At 37.8% G+C, this 13,813-nt stretch overlaps 1 protein-coding gene across 1 annotated transcript in view; it reads left to right on the top strand.

Annotated features, from left to right (window-relative positions):
* The window catches only part of arrb2b (arrestin, beta 2b), a 54,000-nt gene that overhangs the window by 35,915 nt on the left and 4,272 nt on the right, over positions 1–13,813 (top strand). Inside the window, exons 5-14 of the mRNA XM_065248808.2 lie at positions 2,910–3,106; positions 3,315–3,374; positions 3,466–3,533; positions 3,623–3,758; positions 4,007–4,091; positions 6,907–6,979; positions 8,157–8,294; positions 9,959–10,042; positions 10,121–10,197; positions 13,670–13,724. Coding sequence (XP_065104880.1) covers positions 2,910–3,106; positions 3,315–3,374; positions 3,466–3,533; positions 3,623–3,758; positions 4,007–4,091; positions 6,907–6,979; positions 8,157–8,294; positions 9,959–10,042; positions 10,121–10,197; positions 13,670–13,724 — 973 coding nt within the window. The remainder of the gene's footprint in view (positions 1–2,909; positions 3,107–3,314; positions 3,375–3,465; positions 3,534–3,622; positions 3,759–4,006; positions 4,092–6,906; positions 6,980–8,156; positions 8,295–9,958; positions 10,043–10,120; positions 10,198–13,669; positions 13,725–13,813) is intronic.

Raw genomic sequence — 13,813 nt, forward strand, 5'->3', positions numbered from 1 at the left:
ACCAGGCCGATAACTACTCTGAATCGTACTGCCGATATTATGCTCAGCTACTATGTATTACAACTTTTGATCATTAAAGGTGCAGTGTGTAACTTTTTGAAGGATCTCTTAACAGAAATGCAATATAATATAACTATAATATCAGTGGTGTATAAAGACCTTTCATAATGAACCGTTATGTTTTTATTACTTTAGAATAAGACATTTTTCTACACATACACCGAGGGTCCCCTTACATGGAAGTCACCATTTTGTGCCGCCATGTTTCTACAGAAGCCCTTAGCAGACAATCTTTTTTTACTAAGTTGTCTCCGACTATGACATGTTTGTCCTGTGGCGGCTACCGTAGCTTCTCTATGTTTTTCAAAAGCGAGGAGTGAGCCGTGGACTGGGACGTTGGCGCTAGAATTTACACACTGCACCTTTAAGTCCTTATCGATCTAAAATCACTATTAGTTTGAGTCGTTTTTAACATGCATTTGAAAAAGCAACACTCGTCAAACATTATCAATATTAATATTCTTTATTATCATGAAAATACCTAAAAAGGTTTGAAAAACAGCAATATAAATATATGCTTAAGCCATTTCCTGGAGCTGCGTGTGTAATGGTTGTTCTTCAGCGCATATTGAGTTTCTTCACGAGAGCGCCCTCTGGCTTTTGGATGTAGCGGCATTTCACAGTAATTCATTGAGAAGCATAGCAAGCATCATTGGCCGATATATTGGTGCACCCCTAATAAATAATTTTTTTATATACAGTCTTGTTCAAAATAATAGCAGTACAATGTGACTAACCAGAATAATCAAGGTTTTTAGTATATTTTTTATTGCTACGTGGCAAACAAGTTACCAGTAGGTTCATTAGATTCTCAGAAAACAAATGAGACCCAGCATTTCATGATATGCACGCTCTTAAGGCTGTGCAATTGGGCAATTAGTTGAATTAGTTGAAAGGGGTGTGTTCAAAAAAATAGCAGTGTGGCATTCAATCACTGAGAAATCAATTTTGTGAAGAAACAGGTGTGAATCAGGTGGCCCCTATTTAAGGATGAAGCCAACACTTGTTGAACATGCATTTGAAAGCTGAGGAAAATGGGTCGTTCAAGACATTGTTCAGAAGAACAGCGTACTTTGATTAAAAAGTTGATTGGAGAGGGGAAAACCTATAAAGAGGTGCAAAAAATGATAGGCTGTTCAACTAAAATGATCTTCAATGCCTTAAAATGGAGAGCAAAACCAGAGAGACGTGGAAGAAAACGGAAGACAACCATCAAAATGGATAGAAGAATAACCAGAATGGCAAAGGCTCAGCCAATGATCACCTCCAGGATGATCAAAGACAGTCTGGAGTTACCTGTAAGTACTGTGACAGTTAGAAGACGTCTGTGTGAAGCTAATCTATTTTCAAGAATCCCCCGCAAAGTCCCTCTGTTAAAAAAAAGGCATTTGCAGAAGAGGTTACAATTTGCCAAAGAACACATCAACTGGCCTAAAGAGAAATGGAGGAACATTTTGTGGACTGATGAGAGTAAAATTGTTCTTTTTGGGTCCAAGGGCCACAGGCAGTTTGTGAGACGACCCCCAAACTCTGAATTCAAGCCACAGTACACAGTGAAGACAGTGAAGCATGGAGCATGATATGGGCATGTTTCTCCTACTATGGTGTTGGGCCTATTTATCGCATACCAGGGATCATGGATCAGTTTGCATATGTTAAAATACTTGAAGAGGTCATGTTGCCCTATGCTGAAGAGGAAATGCCCTTGAAATGGTTGTTTAAACAAGACAATAACCCAAAACACACTAGTAAACGGGCGAAGTCATGGTTCCAAACAAACAAAATTAATGTTATGGAGTGGCCAGCCCAATATCCAGACCTTAATCCAATTGAGAACTTGTGGGGTGATATCAAAAATGCTGTTTCTGAAGCAAAACCAAGAAATGTGAATGAATTGTTAAAGAATCATGGAGTGGAATAACAGCTGAGAGGTGCCACAAGTTGGTTGACTCCATGCCACACAGATGTCAAGCAGTTTTAAAAAACTGTGGTCATACAACTAAATATTAGTTTAGTGATTCACAGGATTGCTAAATCCCAGAAAAAAAAATGTTTGTACAAAATATTTTTGAGTTTTACAGTCAAAGGTAGACACTGCTATTTTTTTGAACACACCCCTTTCAACTAATTGCCCAATTGCACAGCCTTAAGAGCGTGCATATCATGAATGCTGGGTCTTGTTTGTTTTCTGAGAATCTACTGAACCTACTGGTAACTTGTTTGCCACGTAGCGATAAAAAATATACTAAAAACCTTGATTATTCTGGTTAGTCACATTGTACTGCTATTATTTTGAACAAGACTGTATATTTATGGTAGGAAATTAACAAAATCTTTATGAAACTTTACTTAATATCCTTATGACTTTGTGATGATAAAAATTATAATTTTGACTCATACAATGCATTGTTGGCTATTGCTACAAATATACCCTTGCGATCTATTTTGTGGTCCAGGGTCAAAAATCGAATGTGTTTAGATTTTGTTTAGTTTAGGTAATGAGAGATTTAAAAGTACAGCAACATCACAGTAAAAACTTCATATAGCGTAAAAACTTCCACATGCAATGTCTCCTTGTGTTTTATCTAATATACATAAGTAGCAGGATTTTTGTTCAGTGAGTTTTTACTGTAGGTGGGTCTACTTGGTGAAGTGCCCAAATAAGAAAGTCAAGCAACCCACAAGACGTCACGGCACATTAGGACGCCTTTAAACACAAGACTGTTAAATTGCCCCTTGTGTTGTGTCAGTTTAGGACACTGTGTAAAACTCTTTGTCATTCTAATGTAAATCTTTGAAATGGACTGAAATGTATTTATCACTCGGCTCTCTGTGTCGTCTTTTACTAGTGTTCGTGACCCTGACGTGTGCCTTCCGTTATGGTCGCGAAGATCTGGATGTTTTGGGCCTGTCCTTCCGTAAGGATCTCTTCATCTCCAGTTTCCAGGCATATCCTTCCTTGCCTGAGGAACGTAAACCACTCAGTCGGCTGCAGGAGAGACTGCTGAAGAAGCTCGGACAGAACGCTTACCCTTTCAACTTCACGGTGACAATTTTTGAACATATGCACTCAAATGCATGTCATTTTGAACTGTGATTAATTTTATGAGAGGATATGCATGTTTTGTTCAATGTAATTTAAGTACTTTTTTAAAAATATACCTTTTTGTGATGCACTTTATGGTGGGGCTACTTGTTTTTTATTGTGATCCATTTAGTTTAGTCTAAAGTTTTTATTTTTATGTTTTTTATAGATTCCTCAAAACCTTCCCTGCTCGGTTACTCTACAGCCAGGCCCAGAAGACACAGGAAAGGTAATGACACGTTAACGCACTAACGTATAACATCAGATTAAAACCCCTTGTTTTTTTCCAAGGTTCATTTATCTAATCTTTCCACCCTTAGGCTTGTGGTGTAGACTTTGAAGTCAGGGCATTCTGTGCAAAAACTGTGGATGAGAAGACTCACAAACGGTATAATACCTTTTTTTATTGTCTTGATGGATTATCAAAACAGTATAGTTGACCATAAAAGTTGAATCTAACTGAGCTTTTTCTATCAGGAATTCTGTGCGGTTGGTAATTCGGAAGGTACAGTATGCTCCAGAGAAACCTGGTCCGCAGCCAATGGTGGAGACCACACGGAGCTTCCTTATGTCTGATCGCTCCCTTCACCTTGAGGCCTCGCTAGATAAAGAAGTATGAACAAACATCCGCAGGTTTTCTCTACTTCACACTTTTTTATTAAATAAGTAATTGGTAAAGTCTTCCTTTTTAGCCACTGGTAGAAAGAAATATGAATGTGTTGAAGTGTTCATTTATTGGTGTAGCTGTGCTGCATAAAATGTATTTATGTAAATCCTACATAAAACCATAGCATATTATCCTATTACATGGAATACTTCAGTATGCAAATGTGTTGGGTAAAGTTTTGTTTTTATTCACAGCTTTACTACCATGGTGAACCTATCAGTGTGAATGTCCATGTCACCAACAATTCCACCAAAACAGTCAAACGAGTGAAAATTTCTGGTAAGTGAACTTACACGTTTTCAAAAGTATTGCAGTTAAAAGTATTTCAAAACAAACATATATGCATATAAACAAAAATGTGTTTAAGGAGTTGTTTTGTTTGTTTGCCTCATTTGTTTTTTGTTAAGTATGAAATTGTTTGGAGATCATTTAGGATTGGTGCTAGCTCAAATCCTTTAGTTTTCAGCTTCCCCCTTTACTTTCCTGTTGCTTTATTCCCGCATTTGTATCTCCTGCACTCCCCAATATTTATCTCAGATCAACAAAATGGGTTGTTTACAAAACTACACTACAGGATTTTTGGCCTAGATTCACCCCGACACAGAGAGTTCGGGAGAAAATTGTGTCCAGGAACTGCCAGTCAGGTCCAATTTCTAAGCTTCCTAATATTGTTAAGGAGTCCCCAACAAATGCATGCAAGGTTTAAAAACAAAACACATTTCTACAAAATGTAAATCTTATGTTACCCCATTTCTTAGAGATCCCCAAATGATTTGTGCAAATCTCACCTTTCAGTAGCCTACTCTGCTCTGATTGGTCAACTGACCCAGTATCCGCACAGTCCAACAACAGTGCAACATGCATTGACCTAGTGCTAACATGACTTATTGACAAGACATTACGAGTTTGAAAGCCGACATCATTACACATCACTCATCATTAATCCAAGTAATAGACCGTTTCATCGGACGCACGAGGGGTCACACGATAGTGCGTTACTGGTCAGAGCTTTACTTCCGGTTTCTGTTTGTTTATTGGTCTGACTAGTTGCTAAACTGAACTCTTAAACAAATACCTTGTTGAAAATAACAAATGTTTTTGTTTCCTAGGTAATCTACGTGTTGTTTATTTTGCTTGTTGTATAAATAAAAAGACTTTGTTGTCATTTATTCTTAGCGGAGTTTACCGAAAGTTACGTGTGACCACGGAAGCCACTTGTTTATGTTATTACTGCTGAAACCATCTATAAAATGACGAAAGACACTTTTACAGTCATGTAAGCTAATCGGGCCACAGCTAAACAACTCCAATATTTTATTTGCCTTTCGTTTAAACGACGACTACGTTTTTTGGGCTTAAAAACAAAGGGTAAAAAGGGTAAAAACACAAAAGTCTGCTCACGGTGGCTCTCGTCGCGTACGCGTTTACGTCACAGGCATGTGCCAGTTCAAGAAAATAACAACAAACATGTCGGATTATTTCCATACGTCGGACGTTCAAGGTGCCATAGCAGCTCTGATAAATATACCAGTCTTTCCAACAGTTGTATGAAATATTCACAGCTAGTATTTCTGATCAGAGAAGGCGCATTAATTACCTTAATTACTTGGTATTGTTGTGTGTCAGTGCTTCACATTGCCACCTAGACGCCTGGAGTGCATAATACATCGAATATCACACACTTTTGCGTCACCATATGCACACAGATATCCCCCTCAAAACGCTCGTATAATCGCGGAATAAAAAGTGATAACGCAACGCCAATTTTGTGTTTTCTTTTCAGAGACATGATGAGCTTAAAAACCGACATTTAATAGGCTACATGTTATTCATCATTAATCCAAGTAATAAAACCAACGACAGACACTAACAATTTACACCCATGTAAGCAAGTATGTAAGCTAACCAGCCTTACAGAAATAAACCATGGTTTTACTACAGTCAAAACCAAAAAACACGGTTACTGTAGTAAAACCTGGAAGTTAACATCATAAACTTAATTTAGCAGCTGTAAACTTCAAAATAATATTAAATGTGTCACAATCTCCATCTCTTAACCTCTGCTTCCATGGGGTCATGTGAAGCTCTCCTGCTGCCACGATAAACTTAATATTTTGTGGTGCATTATAATTTTTACATTTTGTTGTGTGAGCCTGTTTAAGTTTTGAGAGAAGACAATTTCTCCAGGTTCTCCTTATGTGTGTGCTGCAACCAGATTTTATAATCAGCCAAGATTTTAAACATCCTATAGTGTGGGCCCAATTTGAATGATGGTATCAATTTATCCGCAAAAAACATCAAAATATCTGAGTGACTTGCACATCCGTCTTGTGGTTCTTGTTTTTGTCTCAAAGTACTGCAAAGAGCATCGTTTCAAAATTCAAGTATTGATATTTCCAGTCAATATCATTACGTCTGTTCAGCTTAAGGTTACCAGTCATTAAAAATTCATTAGCTAAAAGCCAATATAAACACTCGAATTTATTTCCATAAAGTTAATGTATTTCCAATAGAAAAATGGGCAATGAATAAAATGGGCGGGGCTTGTTTTTTGTTGAGAGTTAGACCATAAGACATGAGGTGCATCGGAAACCGCCTTCTATATAGTATGGAAGCAGTTGGTGAAGCGAGTAGTATATCTGATTATTCAAAAAATGATAGGCAAAATGTACACGGATAACTGACAAGATCCTGAATTGTTTATTCGATGGACACTTTACCATCGTGTGAGCTTCAGCAAGAGGAGTTATCCAACAAAGAAAAAGGAGAGGCGTTGTTTTATTTAGCAGAAAAGACAAATATTATGAAAACCTTTTTTATCAGATTGAATCATTTACAATGATGTGTAAATAGGGTCAATTTTTTATTTCCTGTTGATGTCATGGCAACACAATGTGTACTATGTTTAGGTCTTTTTCTTGAGTATGCAATATTCGAGTTCATAACAGGATTCCCTATTCCCAACTCCTTAAGAAGTTTTGTGTGAACACCCTGTACACTGCCTTGTACATGATTACATGTGTGTTTGGTCTCTGTATGCTTTCACCCAGTCCTGGTAACCCCTTTTGTGTAACCCCCTGCTCTTTCCTCACAGTGCGACAGTATGCTGATATCTGTTTGTTCAGCACCGCCCAATACAAATGTCCTGTGGCTCTGGTAGAGAACGAGTGAGTAGACCTCTGGCACCTCATCATCTCTTTCTCTGGCCCTCCATCTCCCTCATATTCCAGTGCTCTTCTGTGTTTTTTTTTTAATGCTTATTTGGTTACAAATCTTCTATATTTATCTCCATCTTTTTCTCGCTCAACTCGTTTTCCTCAACGTCTCTTTAAGATGTATAGCAAACACTCCTACTTCTAAGAAACAATGGTTTGTATTTGTTCCGAATAAATTTAGAGTAGGGATGAGTCAAACTGGTTGTCCAATTAGTGAGGCTGACTGGTTAGTCTAGATTTTTACAATACTTTATCATTTAGATATTATATAAAGTCATCCATGTAATATTGAACGCTCAACACGACTAATATACAGCAAATGCCCCTCAATTGAAACGTCCTGGAGAACCCAAAACAAGCGTACTTATCCAGAGCTTCTTTAAAATCAAAAAGTACCCACACTAGGTGGTTGTTTTAAAGAATATGTAATTTACTCTTGACAATGTCACCTTTCCTAGCTGTTTGCACAAGCGATGGCCTTTTCGCCTCACAATAGCATAATCTCCATGTAACGTGACACGAATGCTTCCCACTGCCCAGAGCCCCCAAATGGTCCAATCCCTCCTCCTAGCAATTAGTTGTTTCCATGCCAATAGAACGAAAAGCCTCTTTTCTCTTAGTGCTACAGGTCACAGATGTGGTTATGTACTCCTGTGACACCTACAGAGCATCTGTGGGCTGCCAGTCATCACGGTGAGTCTTCCATCTAACAATCGTCTGGTTCCTGTCACCCTAGCCCACCACTGGTTACTGATAATGGACCTTTTCTTCAAACTCTCCATCAGATGAAGCAAACTCCGTCTTTGTTACCGAAAAGTGTGATCGTAGCTCTTCCTTTGCACTCCCACCTTTGGTTTTGTTCCCAGCTCTTTAATATGTATAGGTTGAGTTGAGGTCGATTAAACCAACAACTAGTGATTTGTTATTGTAGCTTGTATGCGTCATGTCCCTTTTCCATTTATAACCTTAACTTTAGTTCATCATGTTTCACTTCCTTTTTCTTTGGTGTCATTTTCCTCACCGTGTTTTTTCTCATCTCTAATCTTGACTCAGATATGTTTTTATTCGCTTAAACCACATGTTACTTACCCAAACAAGTTCTTACTCTTGCTTGTTTTGCCATCTGCAGTGACCAGGTATCACCCAGCTCAACATTTTGCAAGGTGTATACACTCACTCCCACGCTGACCAACAACAGAGAGAAGAGAGGTCTGGCTCTGGATGGTCAGCTAAAGCATGAAGATACCAACTTGGCCTCCAGTACCATGTAAGTGGCTCTCAGCTCAGATAATATTTTAATAGAAAAGGCCATCCATAACATAAGCTCCACTGATTTGAGCTTGTAGTGCTTGTACTAGGGGTGGCACGGTACATGAAAAACCATCCGAACCGTTTGGTTTGCTTGTCTCGGTTCAGAGTGTGTGTATGTCGCACGGTTCAACGCATGCACAATGTAGCCTTGTGCCCGTATGTTACCTGAAGCCTTGTATACTTTCACCTGGCTCCACATCCTGAGCCTCCGTTTGGGGAGGTGTTTATACGAGACGTCATGCTCGGCTAGAATTCCCGTGGAACTTGTGCTTCTTGGGTTGCAGAGCTGCGCACAAAGTTACAAAATTTGACGTGCACACCGGCAAGCAAAATAGGGTCTCGCACACTCAACGCACACTGACGTCATTTTTGCCGCATGCACCCTCACGCTTGTGTGGACGCTTCGAGTATAGGCTTAAAGCTACACTGAAGTTGGCAGTTCAATAAATGCAAGTTAATTCTTCAGTTTAATCTTTGTGAGAGATTTACGCAAGTTCCTGTAGAGATAGCAATCCACATCCTTCTTTTTTTTTGCCAAGGAAATGAAAAGCATGCCATCATGTCTTCTCTCTTGCTGTATCAAAATCTCAACTAGCTTTCCTCAGAGATGCTCCCAATAATGTGCTTAAAGTCAAGTCAAATTCAGTTTGTGCATGATTACATGATATAACAATTTTGTTACTGTATCCGAAATTGTGGATAATTAAGCTATATATCATATGATGAAGTCAATTTCTGGAGTGTTAAAAATTTTACGGAACAACAACAACAACGTACAGAACCGAAAACGGTGATACGAATCGAACCGTGGGCTTTGTGAACCGCGCCACCCATAGCTTGTACACAAACTTTAACACATCTGCCAGTGATTTTCAAGCAGCCTTGAAGGCTCAGTTTAGGTGTTTTTGATATAAGTTGGTGCTGGAAAATTGGAGGCCATCTCAAGCAGCAGTATAGGTTTTGGTTATCGCTGGGTGCGGCCTTCCAAGGCCGTATTTGAAGGCAAATGACATCACCAGGCCTCGACAAAGGCTGTCCCAATTTGAAGGCTCCTTCACATACAAGCCTCCAAATGTGGCCTCATAGATCTATCCTACACAGCCTAGGCTATCCCAAGATTCAATGCGCGCCTGTGACGTCTGGGTATTTTGAAATAAACATTCAAAACTGTCAAAAGTGTACATTTTGCAAATTATAGGTTCTTGTGACTTCTTTTACTATTGTAAATTATGTTTAAGTGATGTGAATTAATATTATTGCTGCAATATTGTGCATGTTGTCATGTTTTTAAGGTTGGTAAATTTTACATACTGTTGGATAGTTTAATCTGCATCAGTCTGTTATATTTTCTAAAATAAAATAAAAAAATCTGCCCCCATATTTATTTTTAAAAGTCTGATTTTGTGTCCCACTCACCAGCTTATTGGGTGGGAACAGCAAGTGACGCAATTCCCCCTTAAGGCTAGACCGTCTCATTTCAGTTCACTTCTTGGCATTTAGAGGCTTCCGCCTTCAAATATCGAGCTTTGCCTTCAAAGGCCGTGGCCTTAAAAGGTTCCAGGCCCTGAATTGGGATGCACCCGCTGTGTGTTTTCAGCATGTGTTTCTTTGTGCTTACAGAGTGAAGGATGTTTCTAATAAGGAGGTTCTGGGAATTTTGGTGTCCTACAGAGTTAAAGTCAAGCTAGTGGTGTCTCGTGGAGGGTAAGTGTGCACTCTGCAGTAGAAATAGCTCAGACTTGAAAACATATGTAACCCTTTTAACACTTTTTCTCTTTTAAGTGACGTGTCTGTGGAGTTGCCTTTTGTCCTGATGCACCCTAAGCCCTCCGAACAGCCAAATTCGAGACCGCAGTCAGGTAACTTCAACTTTTTAATTATATGTCTGTTTCTTATGTGTATCTTTATCATCATTATATATAATTGTTCTAAACATAAAAAAAATTACATTTTGTGCTGTACTGCAATTAGTGCATGAAGTAGTTCCGTGGAATTAAATTTTATTTCTATAAAGCACTTAAGAAAACATAAAACTGAATAGGAACACATTATACAGGAAAAACACTGCTTATTAGAGATGCACTGATATAACATTTTTCCACCGATACCGTTTTGGTTTAGAGCGGTTTCATTGGACGCATGCACATTGTCATGGTCAAGGCCGCCTTAATGCACGGGCTTACCTGGGCTGAAGCCCAGGGGCCTCCCAAGTTCAGGGGCCTCCCAAGTTCACGTTCATATTGTTTTGCAACTTGTCAGGTTATCTGTCAATCACTCTAACTGCACGTTACATGGCTGCTGATTGGTCCGTGGTAACTTACCGTGAAATAAAATATCAGACGTAACAGATTTTTCTATTCCCTGTAATGTAATTAAGTGCGCGTTGTCAACTTGGCATTCCTGCATGTTAGACTGAGTGTGACAGAGAAACAGGAAAAAATCCACCATCAAATGAAAGAGTAATTTATGAAATTACATAATAAGCACTGAGGTGCAGGTCTCTCTGTCTTTCTCTCTGTGCTCATGCAGCTGTGTGAGTCTCTGGCATGCAGAAGTCTCTCCAACTGTGCGCAAGATACTGTCCCGCCAAATAAAGAAATGAGTACCCGAACACATTAATGCTGTTCGTTGTTATAAAGTTTAAGTTTACTCGCGTTTATATCAGTGACGCGTGCGCAGCTGAAGCGATGTAGTTTGACGCGATGTAAGTTCAAAGTACACACATCTGTTGGTTTCGAAAGACGACGCAACGGTAAATGTGCAAGTCAAAGCGCGACAAGACCATCTCAAATGATCATCCCCTGATCGCACCATTCATATTTATAATCTCCTTATCTAAAGATCTTATATACAGGTATGTTCCCTTCTGTTTTGTGCATATTCATACGTGTTCGTTTTACATGCGTATGCATAAATACCAAATACAATGCAGACTATATCTTCAATAGCCTACAAAATAATTGACTGATTAACAACAAACAACAAATTGACTGATTAGTTTAACAACAAAATTCTGTCTATAAAGACTTATCTTTTGTTAACATTAATGCATTTTCACTTTAAAACTAACTTTAACTTCTTATATTTTTAAAACTGTGGTGAGCATTTAGTTAGTGAGTGGCAATTTTCTGCAAATTTGTATATTCCAAAAACTATACACTGTAAAAAAATTCCGTAGAAATTACAATGTTATTGCAGCTGGGTTGCCGGTAATTTACCGTAGATTTACATTTATGTTATTTACTGGCAAGAGTTTGTTCAAAGTTAAATACATTTTAAATATTAACAAGTCTTTATCTTTACAGAATAAAACTATAAAATTACAGCCTCATGCAAAGCATTCTGGGAACCAGAAATCATCATCAACCTTTTTCTGTTTTTTGCTTTAGATTTTGTTTCCCAGAATGTTTTGCTTGATGCTGTTTTTTTTAGTTTTACTCTGTAAAGACAAAGACTTGTAAATGTTTAATGTTCATTTAACTTTGAACAAACTCTTGCCAGTAAATAACATAAATGTAAATCTACGGTAAATTACCGGCAACCCAGCTGCAATTTCTACGGAATTTTTTTACAGTGTATAAACATAAAGCTTATAAACACTCTCATACATTTTGGTTTAATTTAAACCACAAGTTGCTGTGTGTGGTTGTTAAATAAAGTGTCTTGTGTTTATGCTCAAGTGGGCTCAGTGATATGTTAATAATGATATTATTGTGTTTTCTGGGTCAAAGAGGGAAAACTCACTGTTGTATCTATTGAAAGAAACTAATATCTTTTTTGTGATGTAGATTACCTAGATATTACACTTTTTTTTGAAATTAGACTATAAATTGAGGGTATGGGGGGCCTCCAAAACCTCTCAGCCCCAGGGCCTCACATTAGGTTAAGGCGGCCTTGGTCATGGTTACGCGTCTCGTCAGAGCTTAACTTAACTTCTGGTCTCTGTTTATTTAATGGTCTGGCTAGTGGCTAAACTTAACTTTGGAACAAGTATCACGTTGAAAATAACAAATGTTTTGGTTTTCTAAAGACAAGGGAAGATGGCGATTATGGATCACTGCTATGTTTGGCAGGGAGGTTTGGCAGCTGATCTGTAGTTAAAATCATATACATATAGTACAAATTTTACACAGTAACATTCGTGCAGTGTAGTTTTTGATAAGCTTTAGCTATGGTTTAAAACTATGGTAATATACTTTGTTTATTTTGCTTGTTATCAGAAATAAACTACTCTAAAAGGACTCAGTTGTTATTGATTCTTTGCGAAGGTTTACCGAAAGTTGTGTTTGTTTCACGAAAGCAGTTTGTTTGTTTTTACTGTTGAAACCATCTATATTAAATTGTTTTAACTAAATTCTAAAGATAACTTTTTGAGAATATTATTCATTTACATAATGATCATTTATATTGAGCATTAACTCTTTCACCACCATTGACGAGATATCTCGTCAATTAAGAGAAAACGCTTCCCCGCCAATGACGAGATTTTCCATCTTTCCGCAACTTTTTAAATCCGGAAGTATTGCCCTATGGCAAGCTGCTGCATGTCCGTGTCTGTTTTAAAGATCGCTCTGAATCGGATCTCTATGAAAAGTCCGTCACAAAAATGGAATTATCTCTGCTTTTTGCTCAAAATGTGGTGTTTTTGCAGAAACCTACCCATATTCAAAAGCTGATTACAAAAGAACCACTGAAGGTAGGATGAAACGGTTTTTTTTTTGTTTGAAAGCAGAGGGTCTGTTCTTTCATTTCTTATATTGTATGTTTATATATTTAAAGAAGAACATTTTCTGGAAGGCATTAAACTTTGGTGAAAATCATGAAAAATGCTGGCGCTGGCTGGCAACTTTTTTTTAAAACGCTGGCGGTGAAAGAGTTAAACTAGTGTTGTTTCTTTACATTGTCTATACACAGAGCTTAAAATTATAGCATTTTCTTGTTCTCTTTTCATTGAAAGATATATCGGCCATGACTCTTGGTTGTTTTCAAACTATTTAGCTTTTATCGAAAATTTGCTTTTATCGACCGTTACAGATTATTTGCCAATATTGGTGCATCTCTACTGCTTATAGTATGATTTAGTTTTTTTAACCACAAAATAATATCATCCTGGTATTTTTATTTTCTTTTTAATTAAAATATATAATAAAATGTCTTGTCTTGTGTGAAGACTTTGCTAATGTCAACGTTGTTTTAACTTTAAAAAAAAGCACATTAAAGTTGAAAAGTTGTTGCATGCTGTTATTTTTTTTTTTTTTAATCCTCTTTCCTCTCCGCACGTCTGCTGTAGTTATTCGTGTAGTTTAACCCAATGTTTGTTGTCTTCCACAGCTGTGCCAGAGACAGATGTCCCTGTGGATGCCAACCTCATAGAGTTTGAAACAAAGTCAGTCGCTTTTGTGAGGCTTTCATAGTATGAGATGCCTGCTTTTGCCCATCGACATGACCTTTAACGCTTTTCTCTTTTTGTCTTCA

The sequence above is a fragment of the Paramisgurnus dabryanus genome, chromosome 2 (assembly GCF_030506205.2).
Source record: "Paramisgurnus dabryanus chromosome 2, PD_genome_1.1, whole genome shotgun sequence".
Taxonomy (NCBI): domain Eukaryota; kingdom Metazoa; phylum Chordata; class Actinopteri; order Cypriniformes; family Cobitidae; genus Paramisgurnus; species Paramisgurnus dabryanus.